General features: G+C 42.2%; 1 protein-coding gene across 1 annotated transcript in view; it reads right to left on the bottom strand.

The window, feature by feature from the left end:
- Positions 1–21,575, bottom strand: part of otog (otogelin) — a gene marked incomplete at both ends in the record, with an annotated part of 90,914 nt that overhangs the window by 26,877 nt on the left and 42,462 nt on the right. The window contains 10 exons of the mRNA XM_083759315.1: positions 1,244–1,411; positions 2,099–2,125; positions 3,633–3,789; positions 4,243–4,359; positions 5,034–5,153; positions 5,457–5,603; positions 6,165–6,299; positions 6,884–7,022; positions 8,600–8,707; positions 20,418–20,583. Coding sequence (XP_083615441.1) covers positions 1,244–1,411; positions 2,099–2,125; positions 3,633–3,789; positions 4,243–4,359; positions 5,034–5,153; positions 5,457–5,603; positions 6,165–6,299; positions 6,884–7,022; positions 8,600–8,707; positions 20,418–20,583 — 1,284 coding nt within the window. The remainder of the gene's footprint in view (positions 1–1,243; positions 1,412–2,098; positions 2,126–3,632; positions 3,790–4,242; positions 4,360–5,033; positions 5,154–5,456; positions 5,604–6,164; positions 6,300–6,883; positions 7,023–8,599; positions 8,708–20,417; positions 20,584–21,575) is intronic.

Raw genomic sequence — 21,575 nt, 5'->3', positions numbered from 1 at the left:
GTATGTGTCCTATTCCTTTCTGCAGTGACATGGTCCAGTCTGCTGAGTTGCAAACAGGCTCCAACCTAGAGGAGTATTAGGACTAGAATGAAAGCTACTGTAATAATTAATTTAGTCCCAACTTTGGGGTATTCATTTTTTTATTACTGTACATTTGCACATACATGAAATGTGTCCCTTTGTTTTTACCCATCCGCCTAACTATTAGGAGCAGTGGGCACATGTGAAAGACAGGCCGGAGAATACTTTCCCTATAATGCTGAAACGGTTAACCATGCGTATACAGGCCTTGGAGGCAACAGCCAGTCAACTCCAATAACAACACTATTCTTAAAGTAAGCTTGCAATCTTGCCATGGTAAGGAGCTGCTACTACAGCTCATAGCTCAGGTTGCTGTATTAGCATTCAGTAAACTGATCCCTGGGCCTGTATGCCACTGGAAGTCAACAGGACTCCATGTCTTCAGCATCAGTGTTTTCATTGGGAAACAACTCATTCCAAACACTTTTCCATGGCAGGGGAAACAGTGGAAGAGGAGAACTCCGGCTGGCTCACGTTCAGTCAGCGTCTGCAGGCCAGGGCCAGAGGAAACAAGTGTTGTTGTCTGAAACCTCTGATTCACAGATTAGGTTGGAAAGGGATAGCTTGCTACCGGGGCAAGTGGGCGATGGGAGGGAACTACTGTGAATGATGCGAAGAGAAGGACTGATAGATATGAGATGGAATACCTGGGACAGAAGGGCAGGACAGAGTGTGGCTAATAATCAGAACCTGAGTTGTGATTTCATACTGTAGGTGAGCTATCAATGCATTTTTTTTTTTTTTTTTTTTTTCCCATTTTTTGAAAACATAAATATGGATTTGTGGTGTCTAATGAAATGCTCATATCCGTCCTTTCAGATGTTTTCCATGAGCTTTCTATCATCTTATTATATAGCATGCAGTGTCACTGAGCAGTATGGGTGGGAGGGTTAAGGGATTTCTTTCTCTTTTTTGTCTTGTTTATTTTTTCTTTCATTTTGTTTCATAAAAAAAGTATTTCATATCATAATGTTTGTAATAATTTATAATCTGTTCAATAAAAACATATTTGACAAAAAAAAGAAATGCTCATATCCTGTAGCATCTAAAAGGTTCCATTATACAGTACATAGGGAACCAATAGGTTCAATGACAAGGCTTCTTTCTAAGGAACCAGATCTTAATGTGTGGGTGGGTGTATTTCCCAGCGTGTTCACCTCACCATGTGGCCGGGCTGTGCTGAGTGCCGGAGTCATCATAAAGTGGGACAGGGTGGAATCTGCAACGGTGTCTTCCCTCTGGAGAAGAACGGCCCCACTGGAGAGGTTCACTGACAGCAGCCTGGTGGGCTCTTTGTAGGCCAGCAGCCTGTAGGGCCCTTTCCCTAGAACTACAAACACCAGTGTTCTGTAGGTCAAGGGTTCCAAAACTCCCAAAAAATAATCAAATTTGAACTGGAGAACCCGCACCCTGACAAGCACTTGATATTGTAGGAGTTGAGGCACTAGGTAGCCCTGGAAAACCAGACAAATCTGCCAGTGCAACAAATAATTTGCTCACGAAATATGTTTTGCTCATGACGCCTTGCAATTGTAGATCAGCTATTTTCACAATTGCCTCTTACTTATGTAACATTTGACAAAAAAAAAAGTCATTAAATTGCGAGGACTTTAGAAATGTGCAGATACCCTGTATGTTGGTTTGTTAACTGTTGAGTGAGAAAACAAAGTTGCACATTAAGCTAATCTGGGGACCCCAAAAAATAATTTGGGGATGACCCCACTGCTGTAGGTAAACTATTTATATTTGGAATGAGACATAATACTCCCACCTTGTGGGCCTTTTTTTTTTACATTTGGTTATATAATGTAATTGTCAAAACTTGGTCAAGTAACTAAGTAAGAATAAAAGAAAAACAACTACTTGTTGTGGCACACATTTGCTGTAGTGTGGCATTAGTAAATATAATTTATAGAGTAATGCTACTGTAATCTGCCTTTTTTCTTTCGCTGACTAGACCACATACTGTACGTCAATGGAACAAAAACAAAAAAGTGAGTTAAGTGAGTGAGCGTACCTTTATTGTAGTATTCACAGTCGTACGCTGCGAAGAGAAGCACAGAGCCAGTGAGTACACATATAGTTTCCATGATTTCCATTGATTTCCATTTACCCTCTGAAAGAAGAAAGTCTGACTTTTTGCTGTAAGTGACTAAGAAGTGATTCTACGTAAGTGTTTTTCTTTTTCTCTGTATTCTGATAATGTTTGTTCAGTACCAGGGGTTTTCTCATCTCTCCAGCTCTTTAGTATAAAGAAAATAACCGACCTGAAAATGTATTTTCTGTTTAGTAAAGTAATAGCAGTATAGACGGAAAGTCCCCTATTACATTACACAAATATATTACACCCCTATGAGTGTACGAATATAACCAATTTGAAACGATATAGTCAATTTGGTTACATGTGTACACTCTTGGGAGTTAAAAAATTATACTTACTTAGGTTTTTACTGTGTGTACTTTGTTGTTGTACTATAAAGCCGGTGAAATCGCTATCAGTGGCGTGCACAGACATTTAGAGGGGCAGGTGCTCAAGTGAAAAAAAGGGCACCTTGTGCAGCGCGTGGAACCGGCCGGTTGCCTTAATAGTGTGAGATTTATAGATTTTGGGGCCTAAATAATAAATTAGAAACTTTTTTTAATCAATAATTGATCAATGTCACCATGGTCCACATACTGTACAGTGTACACTGTTTCAAAAGGGCATTTGTCCAGAGGGAAAAGGGCAGGTGCTCTAGCACCCCCTATTGTCTATCTATCTGTGCACGCCACTGATCGCTATTACTATTACAGTTTAGATAGATACAAGGTGCGTGAAAGGGGATTACAGTGGAGGCTGTCACTAAAGAAAACAGTATGGTTAATAATAATAGGATTACAGTGGAGGCTCTCACTAAAGAATACAGAGCTTAAGTATGGTCAATAATAGGATTGCAGTGTTGTGTGAGATAATGTGGTTTCTAATAGTTTGACAGTTAGCAAGATTATCAGCAGGGATGGAGCTCGTTCATTTCCTCTTATCGAGCCCACTATCGAGCATTTTCTATTATTTTGTGGAAATAAATTCTGAACAGAACCAGTATCTTTTACTAGGGCCTTCAAACACAGTACTTTTCTAACTGACCAATAAAGTAATATTAAATAAACTGTTAACCGGTTAATATAATGTACCGTCACTTCATATTTACCCCGACATTGCTGGTTGGCAGATCTCAATACACTTTTAGACCGACATGTTTGTGCCAGCATTGATGATTACATCATATTTTCCTTGATCACCTCTTGTCTTGATTGTTTGAGAAATTCAGCATGGGTCGCTATGCTCGATAACAGGCTTGATAAGCTCAAAGCTTATTGATAACGGGTACTCAATAAGCTTGTTATCTGTTTTTTTTGTTGGTATCTGTTATCTAATTATCAGTGGGAGAAAATGTGTAATAAACAAATGCTATACTTATTTTATTGCTGAGTGCCTCGCCCCCCCCCCCCCCCCCCCAACTCCCCCCCCCCCCCCACCCCCCACCCCACCCCACCCCCACCCTCTGACTCACGGCACAGAGACGGGGAGCGCCAGTCTACCGGGATGCCGTGGTGGCAGCAGCGCTGGGCATACGCCGCCACGCTGGTACAGAAACACTCGCAGTCTCCACCGTGGCTACACCCGCACGTGTCCGCCAGGCAGTTGGTATAGAACCAGGTAACATCCACCTATCAGCACAGAGAGAGGGAGGAGGAGTGGAGACCCGACACACAATGATAATGACATTTTTCTTTAAATGACACTGTTAAAGTGAAGAGCCACTTAAACATTGGTTATATTTGTGACCATGAGTGTTATATTGAGTTCCATGAAAGAAAAACAAAACAAAACTGCATATCTACATACATACATACTGAATGTTATTTCAAGTAGCACATTTGCCACACTTGCCACACGCGTATATACCCAGTTTGACCTTACCTAAGCCTGTTATCATAACAACTCTAACCTATACACACCAGGGTACCACAGGCTACCCTGGTGTGAGCTTGTAGATTGCTGCACATCGCCAACTTTCACCAAATGTTTGCCTATTTTTTTGCAGAATGTTCACATAATGATGTCATGCCCAAAATAGGTACACTATCATGTGGTTATATGCATGCTAGACCAACACTCACCACAGGGTGGCAGACTTGGAAGACCTCGCTGAGCAGGACTCCACATTGTCTCTTTGCAAAGGCCTCCCTGAGGGGGTTGAGGCTGCAGGGGTGTCTGATATCTGGACTGTTCACACACTGAGGAGACACACACACACACACACACACGCACAGACAGACAGACAGACAGACAGACAGACAGACACATGTGCGCACGTGCACACACACACACACACAGACAGACGCATGCACACACACACACACACACACACACACACACACACACACACACACACACACACACACACACACACACACACACACACACACACACACACACACACACACAAACTAGTTCGATTTCTTTCTTGAATTACTATAATAAATGATTTATCAGTAGATAATACAACTATAGTTATAACTTTGTGTGTTGTAAGTTTAGTTTTCTGTGTATTTAATGAATCAACATACCAGTACAAAGCTCCACCGCACAGAATCTTGTCTCATCTTATCTCATACAGACACATGAATGCATAAGTAAGTAGCCTAGGGAACGACGGTTCCAGAGCCACGTGGCCCATAGCTCAGGAGTCTATCTCCTGTTTCCGTAGCGTGAGGAAACTCCACGTACAAGTACACCCCCTCACGCTACAATGTCGCAGGGACTTACCCACAACCCGACCCGATGCTGAGTGCCAGGCAGGGAGGCATTGGGTATCATTTTTATAGACTCGACCGGAGATTAATGCCACTGAGCCTTTTAATGGTAAGAAGAATGCATCTGACACATGAATTGACTGCTGAATAGTTACCTGTACTGCAGTCCAGCTGTTTCCAAAGTCCTGAGGTGTCGGGGAGTCAATGTTGTCTGGTGTCCGCATCTCATTCACTGTCTTCAGGTCAAAGTTCCCACATAGACCACTGAGTTTGCCCTGAACAGAGTCAGCAGTCACACAGCATCAGTCAGACACATTGTCACTTCCCCGACTTCCTCCCCAACTACATGTACTGTAATTATGTTCCAGTCTTGAAGGAAGAACAGAACACCAACCTTTCTACCTCCCCTAATTTTCCCTTGGAAATATCAGGAGAGTTACATGCAGATTTGATCCTGTTAGCGTACATGTAATAATAATAATAATACTAAAAATAAAGTAATATTAAAGGTGAGGACAAAGAATGACATTTGAAAATTCAGGCTTTCAAAATGCAAAATGGCGACGGTCTCTCCTGACCTGCCAGCGAGGTCCAACTTGGATGTGGATGGTGGTCTTCCTGTCCCAGAGGACGGTCACGTCCTCCTCGGGGGCGTGGATAACGGTGAAGTAGCCAGCAGGCCAGATGAATATGTTGTGTCTCCTGTCTATCACACTGGACGGGTTCTACAGGGGAAAAACAGCACAGTGGTTGGATATAGAACAGAAGTATTCAACTTCAATTTTATTGTCACATATACTGTTACAGGAGTGCAGGTGTAAAAAGGAAAAGTGGATACAATTCTTTGTCGTACAAGGCCCCATCATTTGCCGTTTTCAAGGCGGAAAATTATATATATATAATAATAATAATGAACTGGGCTGCATGCAGTGAGAGCAAAACTTTTTTAACGATGCCGTTGTTTATACATAATTTATACTGCATGTGTTGTAGGGATGTCCCGATTCGCTTCCGATCCGATCCCGATACCTCAATTTCTGCGTTAGCCGATATCAGTGTCGTGATCTCATGTTGTGTTTATAGCAGACTCCTCACTCAAATGTGCACTTGTGGAGTTTGGGCAACTCCAAAGCAAACTCCACATATCCCAACATTTTATTTACCTGCCATAATAGGGCCAAAAATAAGGGCCGATCCGATACTTTTCCCGATACCGATACAGCATCAGGACATCTCTAGTTTTATGTATGTCACACTGTCCGCATAAGATGAAGGTTGAGTCTTACCGGCTCCCCACTGAAATCATCAAACGAGATGAATGACCTGCCGATGTTGATCATCAGGGACTTCCGGCAGATGACTCCACTCTCGTAGCAGTCGACGTTCTCGGCCGTCACACTCAGCATTACGTCAGTGCTGCTCTGCTGGCCAGAGAGCAAAACCTTTGCTGATCCAAGTTCTGTATAGCTTTTATGTGCAGAATGTACCTCCAAAGTGCTTTACACTATTGAGAATATTATACTGTTATACAATATATAATCAGCATGCAACATCAATGAGAAAGATAAAAACATGACATCATAGACATCCTTTAAAATCACTTATTGATCCATCCATGGGAATGATAGTTCACCCTAAGTAAGTAAGTAGCCTTGCCGAGCCATGAGGCCCTTAGGGCAGGAGCCTATCTCCTGTTTCTGTAGCGTGAGGCAGCTTGATGAACAAGTACAGCCCCTGGACATGACACTACTATGTCGCAGGGACTTACCCCAATGGGCAATCCAACCCTTGATGCTGAGTTTCAAGCAGGGAGGCACTGGGTCCCATTTTTTGTCTTTGGTATGACCCGGCCGGTGATTGAACCCCGACCTCCCAGTCCCAGGGCAGACACTCTAACCACAAGGCCACTGAGCTGGTAAATAATAACATCAGCTAAATGTCTAAAATGTGAACGAATGTATGCATAACATTGCAAATTTTGATGCGATTGAATTTCATACTGTACCTTCATAAGGTAGACCTTGCAGGCACCGATGTAGTCATATAGCAGGCCGTCGAACGTCCTGTAGTGCCGATCTCCGTAAGCCGTGCACATGGAGGGACAGGGCCAGAACTCGCACTGGAACGTTCCATGTTGGCAGACACTACAAAGACGACACAGCTTCAGCTGATATGATTCACCGTCAACTCGCTGGCCACTTAACCCATGTAGACCTGAGCTCGATTCTATAAAATGTCTTCTAAATCAATCTAAGACAGTTTTCTGAAAAAACCTATGTTTCTATGTCAGTCGTTCTCAAACATTTTCATGTCAAGGACCCCCAAAAATATATGTAATTGGCCGCCAACCCCAATCCGAAAATATGTTGTTCCAGAGACCCCCCAGAAGCAAAGATATGAGTTAAAAACGTTGGCTCTGAAAGAATATATATTCCAAATTTGCGACACATTTTCACGATTTTTCAAAAATAGCAGACCTACAAGCTCTTAGCGCGACACCGAGTGCCGCACTATGAGCTTGTAGATCTGCTGTTTTTCAATAGCTAAAGTATAACATATTCCCGTTCAGAATGGGTTAACACGAGTAAATTCCGTCACCCCTAATTGCCTCCCGTCTTATCAGAAGGTAGGGTTTACCACGGGTAGAAAAGTGGCCGCTCAACTGCCAAAAGGTTGAATCAGCGCTCATTGAGCTATTAGGCTGTCATCTAACAATCTTCGCTGGCAACTGCTTGGAAGAAGAAGAAATGGAGGGACAGGAGAATGGACAAGAAGAATGACTGAGATCTCTGGGAGAGGGTTTCCTTTCAGAGGAGGATGAGCCCATCCAAAGGGGTCAGGAGTGAAAGACTGTCATACAAGGATGAGCACTGTTCGGTGGGCCCCATATTCTGCGGAGAATTATAGTATGGATATCGGGTAGCCACATTTGCTCACTCTGACAATTGTACAACTCATCACTTCAAGCACAATCACTCTATGAGAAATTTGTCTTCATTCGGCCAGATATTGTCAGCGGAGGCTGGGCGAGGATATTACAAATTTGTACTGCCGTTTAAAAACAGCCGGACAAATGACATTTGGCAAACCTGTGCCATCATATGCATCATATTGCAAGACAGCAAACATCTATTGTAAACACAATGTTTTGTTTTCAAATAATAACAACAAAATGGTAAAGAGTATACGGTAATTCTTCTTCTTTAAAGCCTTGGGAAGATCAATGTATTAGATGTGTATGTTCTATGTATCATGCTGATTATTGCTTCATTGTATCATTGTATTAGATTCGTATGTCTGCTGATTATTGCTTCATTTATTCTTTTAACCCGTTAAGACCTGATGCTGATTCAAAAAATTGTCTTCTAAATACTAACAGTTTTCTGAAAAAACATATGTTGATAGTGGTGCTCAAAATCTTTTAATTCAAGGACCCCCAAAATAATATGCATTTGGCTGTGGACCGCCACATATTTAGTTCCAGGGTCCCCAATAAGCAAAGATTTGAGTTAAATATGTTCGCTTTAAAAAATATATATATAATAAAAGATGTGCACACACTCATCATTTTACAAAAATAGCAGTCTAAAATAAAAAATCACAGATGCTTTCCCAATTGTAATGGGTTCACACTGGCATGTTTGGCTTGATAGTTGTTTTGTTGTTTTTTAATTAGTGTTCTTGGGTGGAGTTTGATGGGACAGTTACAGTTACAACTTACCACTGATGACAGGGGGAGGAAACCCTGTCCCCTGGGTAGTACTCTTTCCCCTTCCACAGACAGGGGCACGCCTCAGGCTCAAAGCACTCATCGCCGTGTTTCAGCAAGCTGGAAGAAAATGCGCCCGTTATTTTTAAGTGATTTGTGGCTCATTGAATATATAGTGGGGTGACAGAAGAATGAGAAGGTGTAACATTAAATCTGATGAGTTAATTCAGCTTTGACAGTGTAAAACAAATGACCTGTGTCCAGTTTTTCCTCTCTATATCCTGACTCAGATATGTGATGTACACAGTCGAATCCTGAGGGTCAAGAGCACTGGAAGGTACCTGACTCCAGCTTGCATGTCCTTGAGCAAGACACTGAGGCCCCATTTACACCGCCAAATCTAGCCTGAATCAGATCTGTGCCACATCCAGATTGAAATCAGATTTGTTTAAAGGGCAGTCCATACTCTCTCCGACCACCGAACTTTTCGTCGGAAAGATCAGACTTTTTTCTCCAAAGTAGAGTTCGGAGAGTCACAACATCTGGGAGTGCAGCTTTCAGAACAAAAATTCGGAGGAATGCGTTTCAGAAGTTGCGAGTGACGTCATGTTGTAGTTGTATCGGAGCTTTCTGACGAAAAGTTCGGTGGTCGGAGAGAGTATGGACTGCCCTTAAGTAAGTCTAAATACAGACAGGTCACATAAAAGTCACATGGAATCAGATTTCTTCCAATGTGACTTGAGCAACATTCAGAGGTGGTTTCAAATCTGATTGTCTCCACCAGGCCGAAGGCATGGGGGGAGAGTATGTTTTGCACTCCGTCCGTCCGTCCGTCCGTGTGTCCGTCCGTGTGTGTGTCCGTGAGCAGCTAATCTCCGGCACCGTTAACCCGGTCGATGCCAAATTTGGCACACACACTCCCTGGATGCCAACGATGAACCTCTGCCCCAAAATTTCCAGAACGGCCTGTTATAGCGCCACCAGGAGGCCGCTTTGTGCAAAACAAGTTTTTGCACAGTACACCTACAGATTTTGTCCAAACATCGCGCAAATTGGTACACAGTCTCTCTAGTTTACTTTTGTTGCCCTTTTATCCAACCACCAGATGAAGGCAAGCTGCAATGTCCTACATTCCTATCCTGGTGGAGACCTGTGCCCAGAAGGGCACTTTTTCTAGTTCAAATCTGATTTGAGGAGATCTGTCTCAGTCTGAATGCAGCAACCTGATCTAAATCAGATTACATGTGACTTGTATGTGTCAGCCAAGCGACAGCTTGGCTGACACAGGGGCAGCGATCCAGGAATCCCGAGTTGGTGTTGGCTAGACCTCACTCTCGCAGCAAGAAGAAGAAGAAGTGTCCAGCTCGTTGGTGCTCGTAAATGCATCAAGGAAGGCAATTATGTTTCTGCAACTGTCAAATAGGTCTTCTACATCTATTCTAACTAATAAAATAACATTTCCGTGGCACTCAGCATGTCACCCTACCCTAGACATAATTTGGCCCTTGGGGAAAACTAATTGGGGAACCATGCAACAGAGAATCATTACATTTGGGCTGTGGTATGTCTGATTTAACATATACTTTCTTGGTTTCTCCCGATAAATCGTGATATATATAACCTATTTTAATTTATTTTATATATTTGTTAATTAACACCCCAGGGTTCTCCATCCTATCAAATAATAACGCCCAGCACTCAGGACAGAGATTAACTAGAAAAAGTGCCCTTCTGGGCACAGGTCTCCACCAGGATAGGAATGTAGGACATTGCAGCTTGCCTTCATCTGGTGGTTGGATAAAAGGGCAACAAAAGTAAATCAGGATGGAGTCTGAGAAATCTGAAAGACCGGTTTCATTGAATGGCTCTAGAGAGACTGTGTACCAATTTGCGTGATGTTTGGACAAAATCTGTAGGTGTACTGTGCAAAAGCTTGTTTTGCACAAAGCGGCCTCCTGGTGGCGCTATAACAGGCCGTTCTGGAAAGTTTGGGGCAGAGGTTCATCGTTGGCATCCAGGGAGTGTGTGTGCAAAATTTGGCATCGACCGGGTTAACGGTGGCCGAGATTAGCTGCTCACGGGGACACACACACACACACACACACGGACGGACGGACGGACACACGGACGGACGGAGTGCAAAACATACTCTCCCCCCATGCCTTCGGCCTGTTGGAGACAATAAAAGGACGGAGATGTATTGATATCAAAACCGATCGCATCGCTCCACAGGCTGGGAGCGTCTGTTGCGCAACATTTGATGTCATGTCTAGTCGGGACGTCATCGAAAATGTTCCCCCCCATTTTAGAGGATGAGACCGGAAATCTTAAAACGTGAAAAACTCTTGATCTAAATCATTCCGCCCAGTTCTAAGCAAAGATTATGTGTTAGACGGCCCATCGCGGTCCCGTCGCTAGTCGCGTTAGAATTAATCAGTGTTTTGGCTACTTCAGATATACATCCGGGATAGCGCTTGGTACAGTACGTCACTAAATGTGCTCCGTTGCTGTAAATCGCTGGGCGCTCTGATTTAATGGTCCTAAATACCCCCGGGCGTTTGTGGTGTTAATATAACAAATTAGGCCAATGTCTATGTTGAATCATGCAAAAAAACAAAACATCAACTAAGAGATTGGTAGTCGACTAAGACCCATTCCATTCCGATTAGTCTGCTAATCGACTAATCGAGGTCAGCCCTGGCTCGCACGCACGCGCACGCACACACATCTTATAATTAAATAATTCATACGCCATAAGTGTGACAGAGGGGCAGCAAACGCAGGGCTACTTTCGAGAGCCATGCGAGGAAATGGGAGAGTTTCAGGGCTTGGGCAACTTCGGATGAAAAGGAGGGTAACACTCATTTAGCTACATGAGAAAACCAGACAATTAGGATTCTCAGAGATAGAGAGAAACAGCCTTTGTCTGGCGATCCCTCTGTCCCCTTTCCACGCTGCTAGACGGAGCTGATAAGTATCTTGTAATATCCAGGGTTGAGCTACAGCCACTGGCGAGGCTTGAACACAATAGAGTGACATACTGAATGGTACCCGCTACAATCCTGGGCTTCATCGGAGTAAAGCTACACCCCAGATAACACGGTGTTAACAGCTCCCTTTATCTACCCGCCAAGCCACTGTATCGATTACTGTGATCAAAGAATTCATAATAATTCATTCTCTCTCTCACACGCATGCATGCATGCCGAACAAATCCTCTCACTTCAACATTTAATTAAGTTTTGACAGGATGTGGCAGAGGAAGTGCAAATGAACGGCATCAAGAGTGAGACGTGACAAGAGTGAGACATGCATGGCACATCTGTCTCAACTGGCAGTAAGCTCAGGGTTCATTTAATTATCACGTCACATTATTCACTTGAAAATCCTATGTTAGGCTTCAGAAAAAGGTGCTCTTACAGTCATTCATGGGACTGGGTTACTTCCCACTTGGTCCCAAAAAGACTATATGGCGTTGGTAACAAAACTACCATTAGTTTATACTGTAACTAACCAAATGCTTCCATAGTCTATTCAACCTTTTCAGCCAAAACCCCCAATGGTATCAATGCAAGCACAATTCCCACAAATGGGATTTGTTTCACAGAACCTATTGTGGCTGACTCAAGCTCACCCTAATTTCAGGCTTCAAAGGCTCTGAAAATAGCCATCAACTGTAATGTGCTGTCTTCTTTCACCACCTTGTATTGTGACTTCTTTCTGCCAAGAATGAAACAGCAAAGGGGTGAGCTCTGGAATGCCTTGATTCCAGGAGGAATCTCCAAATAAATGTAAAATGCAGCTCTCCCTTCAAATGTCAAGGCACTTTGAAGCCCATATTTCAAATACCAACATGCAATTATATGTGACATTTCAATTCACTGTGCAGATTTCAATATATAACACATTTATCAGCAAGAAGAAAGAAATACGACTACTGGGCAAGATAACTAGATGCATCATAATTCAAAATGTAGCTACTGTATAGTAAATGATGTGAATGGGTGTCAGGATGACTAACCAGATGGTTCGTCAGGTGAAGAGGTTGGTTTAAATTTTTGGATCAGATTATTATTTTCTTTTGTTCTTTACCCCTTTTTGAAAGTGGAGAAGCACCCTCTAGCACAGTGGTTCCCAAACTGTGGTGAGCAAGCGACTTCGAGGGGTTTTATTTGAAATATTTTAACATATTATGCCAATATATGGCAAGTAATACAGAATATAGCCTATGCTGCATACATTAAGCCATATTCAGGTTCATATATTATGTAGATAAATAGGAAATATTTGTCTCTATATAGCTTATGCAATTTATATTTCCATGTGGGGGGGTTGCGTCAGCTAGGTCGGGGAGGTAACAGATGTGCATGGCCAAAAAGGTTGGGAACCGTCGGTCTAGACTCTAGCATATACCAAACACAATTTTTAAAAGAAGGTGATAATGATAATATGAATGCGAGTCTCCTGCGCAAGTGATGACGTTTTAACAACTGAACCTGCCTGCTTGCTCTGGGGAGAAACTGAAGGTCAAAAAGTGTGGCAAAACCAGAAATAGGATTGTGTCAAAGGTCGAGTGTGCCCAAGCTAGACAAGCTAAACGTCTCAATAGAAAAGCAGTGAGACCATTAGCTCTGGTCCATAGCCTTCTACTGCTTCAGTATAAGGCTATGGGACTTTCGGTTTTGAATCTCAAATCGAAATCAGACCAGCCTCTCCTCTTTAGCGTAAATGAAAATAACGTTTTTGCTACTCACCAAAACAAAGGCGGTTTGTGTCATTAGAGCCTACTTTCCTTAGTGGACGCACTCTGAGCCCCCCACCACACGTATAAACGGTACTTTTTGGCCAAAGGGGGATTTTGTTTCCACCGGGAAAAAAATACTTTTAGTTACTCCAATGCGCCCTCTACCGATATTGCCCAGAGAACTGCCTCATAGAGAATATTTTTCCTCCGGTGAAAAAAAATCCCTTTCTGGCCAAAAAGTACCGTTTATACATGTGGTGGGGGGCTCAGAGTGCGTCCACTAAGGAAAGTATGCTTTCTAATGACACAACCCGCCTTTGTTTTGGTGAGTAGCAAAAACGTTATTTTTATTTACGCTAAAGAGGAGAGGCTGGTCTGATTTCGATTTGAGATTTAAAACCGAAAGTCCCATAGCCTTATACTGAAGCAGGCCATGGACCAGAGCTAGGAGACCACCTCAATTGTAAAAGTTATGTTGTATTAGCATCTTCTACCATACAGCTTGGACAAAATAGCATTTCATTCACAAAATAAATTATATAATTGAGCTTTAAATGGTCATTGAGCTGTTCATGTACAAAGATTTTAGAAACTGTAAAGTATTGAAACTGTCAAAAGCTAATTCATAAACTTGGGCGCCGGCCTACTTGGGGCAATGCAAGTCCTGAACAATGCAAGTGGGGAAGGGGAATACATGGTCAATTGGTACATATTATAATGACCTCGTCCTCCTTCCTCTCTTATACTTCGCATAGCCTATCTTCTGTTCTCGCCCACTGAATTGAATTTGATTCCTTCCCATCACAATATTACTGCCGTTCCTCAACCACATTCTTATTTATTTCTGCTTTTCCACTTTCTGATCCATTGTTGCATACGCTGACCCTTATGCTGGCTAAGTGGCACACGTGTGACGTGAAGCTCTGGTAATCTGTGAAGCCAATTGTTTGGTTAGCCAATCAGGGCTAAGCCGATGCATACATCTCCCAAACACCGCATTCTCAGACAGATACAGCTATTCTTGTTTTTTCAATTGGCACTGGATCGTATGAGACGCATATGCTTGAGTTTGACACGCACGCACGCACGGACGCACGCACGCACGCGCACACACACACACACACACACACACACACAGAGGAGAGAGAGAGAGAGAGAGAGAGAGAGAGGGAGAGAGAGAGAGAGAGAGAGAGAGAGGGAGAGAGAGAGAGAGAGAGAGAGAGGGAGACAGCACATGCACAAGCACTCAAGATACAGACAAGTACACGCACAACATACAGTACACCAAGTGCAACTGGTGAAAAGCCATTTGATATTAATGGCCAGGGATTTAAATTATTCCTATATTTCATATATAGCTCAATGAAATTTGACTCACATCAAAAGGTAGCGCTTACTTATTTTCACCAAAACCAACAATAAGCCTCTTTGACCTTCTTACTTACTTAATTCAGTCTGGAACAAAACATATCCCCACTAGTGATAATAACAAATGAAAGACCCTCGGGTCATTAATTGACACAATACAAGTTGTAGCTTTAAACTACTGTATACTACAGCTATATTGTAGCATATAGCTTTACGTTACTGTAAACTGCATGTGGGCTTAAGCTCCACAGCACCTGGAAATGCTGGTTCATATGAGTTCACAGGACAAGTTAGGCTAATTGTCACAAAATGAGGAATGAATGGTCAACATTTTGATCATAAACAAAGTAAAGCATTGTGAATGAAAACACAATAGCTGCTGCTGTCAGCACCTCTGCTAATTATTTCCCATTATGGGCTTTTAAATCCTGCTTCAGATGAATACCTGTGTTGGAATTGTTCGAGTTGGGAGTTGTCTTTTTTCCTTCTTTAAAATAAAATAAAAATCCCAGTAGCCACCAAACTTATTGTTGGACAGTGAGGGATGCTCCTTACAGTTTCCTGCTTTAGACTTGGAAAAGGAAAGGTGTTGATTATGGATTATGTCTGTGGCTATTACTTTTACTGTTTTTGGCTCATCTGTTACTGCTGCAGGCCATTTCTATAAAATCTATACGTTTAAAAAAATCTCGCTTGCCAAGGCAGTTCATGTAAATAGTGCATAAACTTCAACTTCTTTGTTCAATCATCAAATTGACCATTCTGTAGGCCTATATTAAGCCACAGTGTGCATACAATACAATTAGGCCAACTAAAACACATTTTTATTGAACAGCTCCACAGTGGTATTCATAATTTTGCTAAAAATAGTTTTTTACCAGTAATTCAAGGGATTTCAAATATTTCAGATTTAAAATGTATGTCAACACGTATTCATGGTTTACTACAATACAATATTTTACTTTAAAATCGTACTGAACAAAGTGTTGGGGCGGTAGTCTTGCGGTCGGGCTACTCTGGGGACAGAACTGAACCGTACCACAGGCAGAGTAGAATGGAAGCAGCTATAGGTGGCTGCACCAACAATTTGTCTGTCCCGCGGGCAGTTCTGTATTTACGTTTTTGTTTTCCCTCTGAAGGCGAGGCGAAGGGTTGCGTAACCCCCGTGGACAAGCGAAAAAAATAAGAGCACTTGCGTAAAAAATAATTCACATACAGAGCGTACGCACAACCTAGCACCTGTGCTCGGTGTAGCCGGGTAACATATTGATTAGAGTGGCAGTGTACCGTGTGCCAATTCCGTCCCCAGTGTAGCCCGGCCGTTAGGGTCCTACACTTAACAATGGGTTAAAGTCCCACGAGTATAAAATGCTCTTTTACAATACGAGCGAAAACCATAATTACATTCTGATTAGATTTTGCATTCCTTCTATTATGAAAGCCTTTCATGTCTTTAAATGCCTTTTAATGCCCTATAGTATTTAGTGCCCTAGTACTATATAATAATAAAAAACTTCATAGTATTGTTTAAATATCTTTATAGGTGAAATAAACTGACATGACTTCACCTGACTTGACTCAACCTATGATGTCATGTGACATCATAGGTCACATCTGACTAAACCTTTAAAAGCGCCTCCATCATATAAGGCCTCTTTGTGTCCATATGTACCACAAACTACGTGCCAAACTATCAAGTTCCAGGGAGTTATTAAACACTCATGGCAGCCCCCTGTTGCCCCATGCAGACTTAGCTTTCCATGATGTCTATGTCTATGATCGTCTCACTGTGAAAGGTTTGAGAACGGAAAGTGGTGAATCACACGATACAGTGATCTGACAGATCTCCCCAAAACTCTCATCATCCTCTACGATGAGAGAGGACGTATAGGAACATTGTTGATTGGTTTGAGTTATTTGTTCACTCACAAAGATATACAACTGATACTGATTTTGACTATCAGAAGATTTAACTCTGATGCTATGGATACCGAAATACAATTTAGTATAGTAAGTGCTTTGCTAAGGTATGGTTTTCTAAAGACAAAAATATGTCCAACTTGGTTAAATTTCCACCCTCACAGCATTTCCAAATCTACTGTGCATCAACTTCATGTAAGATTCTACAATTGTATTTCTACAATTGTGATTCTACAATTACATTTCTAAATTATGTTGCAGCACTATGACATGTGCAAGAAAGAAAAGATTTGTTTTAACCGTACTACATCCCTGGGCACAAGATACTCTTGTACATTGACATACAGTACATCCACATTAGTCCATCTACAGTACAGTACACTGCATGCTTTGAATCATATTTGTATATCTGGTGTGAAGTTGCCCGAACGACCAAGGTTCCAAGAACAGTCAGAAATTGTAGTTAAGGGCGTTTATTTTCCCCAAACTCCTCCACAAAGTCCAGTACAGATTCAACAGTGTGAAACCAGGAAAATAGCAATAATAATAATACTGAGAAATTAAATGAACACTTGAGCAAACACTACGAACAAAACCCAACTGGCTAAGAGCTCTCTTCAGGCTGTACCCTGATTACACAAGGCCCTGTAGCTCTCCCTCAGGGATGTTGCCTGTGTCATTGCCCACTTCTAACCAACTAGCCTGTCCCTGCAGCCTCCTTTAAATAGGAGTGGATCCTACCACTGGACACAGACTCAATTAGCACATTTCTTCTCAAATACTTCACTAATATAAATACTTCCATCAACAACACCTTGAATAAACAGTAACCTAAACATTCTCAATAATGCGTTACAATTAAACAAGTATAAATCACCATGTAAACTCAGACAATAATAAGACAGCATAAGAAACACCCCTCTCCTGCATAGCACTTGGCCCCTTCCTAAATCAAGGGAAATGCCACCAGCAGTGCAGGAGAGACAATTAGCAAAGAATCAGTGAACAGTTTTCAATACACCAGTTAAAAAAATTAGTCCTTGCATGTTATAGAAAGCAGTTTCATGTCTTTGTTTGTATATAGGGCACGGGTTGCCCCGTGACATTTGGTATTACAGGTCTTGGCAAGGGAGAATCATAATTTTTAAGAATTCAAAAATAATATTGGTAGTTTTAAGGGCAGATACACACTATGGTCCCGGGTGCGCACTCGGGACCACCTGGCCCTTTTCCAATGGAAGTTACGTGTTTTGAACAAACACTTGTGTTTGATTGCCCCCCCCCCCCATCAAACACAGGTGTTTGGTCAAACCACGTGACTTCCATTGGAAAAGCAATGAGGTGGTCTCGGGACCGATTGAAGTGTACTCGGATACTGATCGATGCAATGCATTGAATACAGTTGAATGAAGTGTACTCGGATACTGATCGATGCAATGCATTGAATACAGTTGAATGAAGTGTACTCGGATACTGATCGTTTCAATGCATTGAATACAGTTGAATGAAGTGTACTCTGATACTGATCGATGCAATGCATTGAATACAGTTGAATGAAGTGTACTCTGATACTGATCGTTTCAATGCATTGAATACAGTTGATTGAAGTGTACTCTGATACTGATCGATGCAATGCATTGAATACAGTTGATTGAAGTGTACTCTGATACTGATCGATGCAATGCATTGAATACAGTTGAATGAAGTGTACTCGGATACTGATCGATGCAATGCATTGAATACAGTTGAATGAAGTGTACTCGGATACTGATCGTTTCAATGCATTGAATACAGTTGAATGAAGTGTACTCGGATACTGATCGATGCAATGCATTGAATACAAGGCCAATGTGAATCATGGCCAGCGGGGACCAGGCATTCGTATTCGGGAACAGTTTGAATCTAACGGACTCAGTGTGAAGAAGAAATATATCCCCAAAAATATGAATTAGCCAATAAGAAATGTCCAATATTTGTTTAAATTGTTATACTACCTTTTGTTGTTATTTTAGTACTTAATTAATTCATTAGACATGGATAAAACAACGTCAACCGTCCAAAGATAATCATAACGTATAACGAAATATAATCCATGTAAACAATATTCCCATGAGGATGACTCTTGATTTATATCTGACCACTTAACCCACCCCGTTCAGTCTTGCAGCCAAGGGGGGATTAACAGGATCAGGTGGCGAAAATGTATGCCTATACTGTCTGTAGACCACGTCTGGGAGAGAGAACATTTGACTCCCACAATCCAGAAACTAGGGGTTCACCTGGGGTGTGTGTAGGACCTGTGAAGTGAGCCGTCAAGCAATCGAAGGTTCCTCAATGATCTATAGAAATTTGACTTCTTTGCAAATAGCAAAAAATAGCAAAAATTGATAACTTCCACTGCTGAAACTCTTCCGAGACGATTCTTAGCGTTTATGACACAGCTTGCTGTAAATGGCCGTATGTCACGCTCTTTTATACCTACAAAGCACTTTTAGAATGCAACATGAGCTTCCTCATGACAAAGTCATTAATGTAGGGGGGTTTCCACTTACACCTGCCACCTCCCCTCTCTGGTGGACTTCCTGACATCGGCCCTATGTGCTATACACTCCTCCCACGATGTGAGGGGGGCGGGGGGTCAAGGGTCACACAGCCACGGTGGGAAACACACAGACAATTTTCACGAAGCCCCCAAGCCCAGTACAGAGCCCACCGTCACAGTGACACAGTCAGCATGGACGCTGCCAGCCTGACCTCACAGCTTTAGGTTTCTTCAGGTCTAAATCATTCAGGGAGAATAGCATCTTTTGTGTGATGCTCAGCATGAATGAAAGAGCCACTGTGAGATCATTGATAGGATGGGATGACCGACAGAAAGCAACCGCAGCAAAGTTGACAGAAGGGTAAGCATAGAAACGGTAAGTATAGAACGGACATTCATTTCCATGTGCCTTTGCGCCAAACATGGAATTGGAAGAGATCAGCCCATGGGGGGCCTCCCAATCACGCATTTGTTTGTTATACAGATGCGTTGGATACATATATCGTATCCATAGCAATGAACTGGTCTGATAATGTAGCAAATATAATAATGTAGGAACCTTTGGTCCACCCATTGGGAGCACCAAAAAAGCAGGGATGTGGGCAGGGAAACACAGACATATAAACGTAGACGCCTCTTCCGGCTCTGGGGGCCGTGTCAAAATTGAAGGCACAATGTTATAATTGTAAAACGTTGGTGACTAAAGCCTATCACTGTTGTTTGTGCCTAACAAAAGAAGAAGCTGACCAAGTATATAACTGTGGGGGTCATGGCCAACCAAGTACGGTTGTTTAACTGGTTAAGTGTCTAGTCAATGTAACTATAATCATCATCATCATTTTTCAAGATCATAGATTTCACAATGCCACGTCAGACCTTCCGGTCCTTCATTGCCGTCCCCAGTTCCTGCTTACTGATTAATGTGTCCCTAGTGATGACATCAGGGAACGACAGTTTTCTACCTCTGGTCTGCTTTGAGGCAGGACTCCAGAGAAGAAGGGAAGATATAACCTCATTGTCAGCTCTGTAGCAGTGGCCGGCAAACTGTGTTCTTCTGGATCGGACTATAGTGAAGAAACACGGGGAAGGTTGCCGTAACTATAATAGCCCGCTGCTGGGCAAGAGGTGAAGAGGGAAGGCTAATGCAAAAGGAACATCTATACTTTGTCTTACGAATATAAAAGTAGCTAATGACCTTGTTGTTGTCAGGTGGGTTCAGGGTAGGTTCAAGTTCAAGTTCAGGGTACTCTACTCACCCGGGAGGACATGCACATCCAGCCACGCAGGGTTCATGTGTTGAGCAGGTGAGGTTAAGCAGGAAGGATTCACACGTCTGCTCGCAGGCCAAGCCCTGGCCCAGCAGGAGACCATCTTCACCGTCAGAGCAGTTGAGATACACCTGGCCTGGAGGGCACAGCTTGACTGCAGGGAGGTAGTGGGGAAAGAGAGGAAGCATAAGGATTGTGAATCTACAACCAAATGTACTGTACTACAACCAAATGTACTGTGTATATATATATATATATATATATATATATATATATATTATATATATATATTATATATAATTATTATCAACAATCACGTTGAAAATGAGAAAATGATTGCTATATAACAACATTATGGAATACTGCTGTACTGCTTTAGCGTGTGTGTGTGTGTGTGTGTGTGTGTGTGTGTGTGTGTGTGTGTGTGTGTGTGTGTGTGTGTGTGTGTGTGTGTGTGTGTGTGTGTGTGTGTGTGTGTGACTCTGTGTGACTGTGTGTGACTGTGTGTGTTTAACCTTTATTTAACCAGTAAAAACACATTGAGACTGCGTCTCTTTTACTGAATGTGTGTATGAAGGGGAATGGGATTATAGGTGATGTGTGGTCAGTGGTGGTCTGAAGGTTGAAGCCAGTGGAAAGCAGAGTATGTAAACAGGGAACAGGACATTAATGGTGGCAAAGTTCTGAAGATGGAATTAAGGGGATTTGTGGGTCCATTTGCCCTACAAAGGCAAAAAGCAGCAGTTGTATTGACAATTCAATATAGGTTTTAGATTACTTATCAATTTCCTATCAATTTCAAAATGCAGCACATACAGTATATGTTCATAAAATGATGTATGGTACTATCCACAGCAGAAGTTATGGCAGGACAAGATGTCTTTCTCAGTTATGGCTCGTACACACTGCACGATAACCTGGCGTGATCAATGCTCTTTGGCCACTCAGAATAGCCAAATGGCATTGATCACGCCACCAGGTCTTTAGTTTACTCAAGTTAGGGAATAAGACCTGGTACTTAAGACCAGTGTTGGGGAAGTTACTTTTTAAAAGTAAGGAATTATAGTTATCGTTACTTATCTAAAAAAGTAATTTGTTACTTTACTTTACATGAAATTATGAAAGTAACTACTTTACTTTACTTTA

The sequence above is a fragment of the Protomyctophum parallelum genome, assembly GCF_964188405.1.
Source record: "Protomyctophum parallelum genome assembly, chromosome: 2".
Taxonomy (NCBI): Eukaryota; Metazoa; Chordata; class Actinopteri; order Myctophiformes; family Myctophidae; genus Protomyctophum; species Protomyctophum parallelum.
Note: the sequence above shows the minus strand (reverse complement) of the source record. Positions and strands in the feature narration are given on the sequence as shown.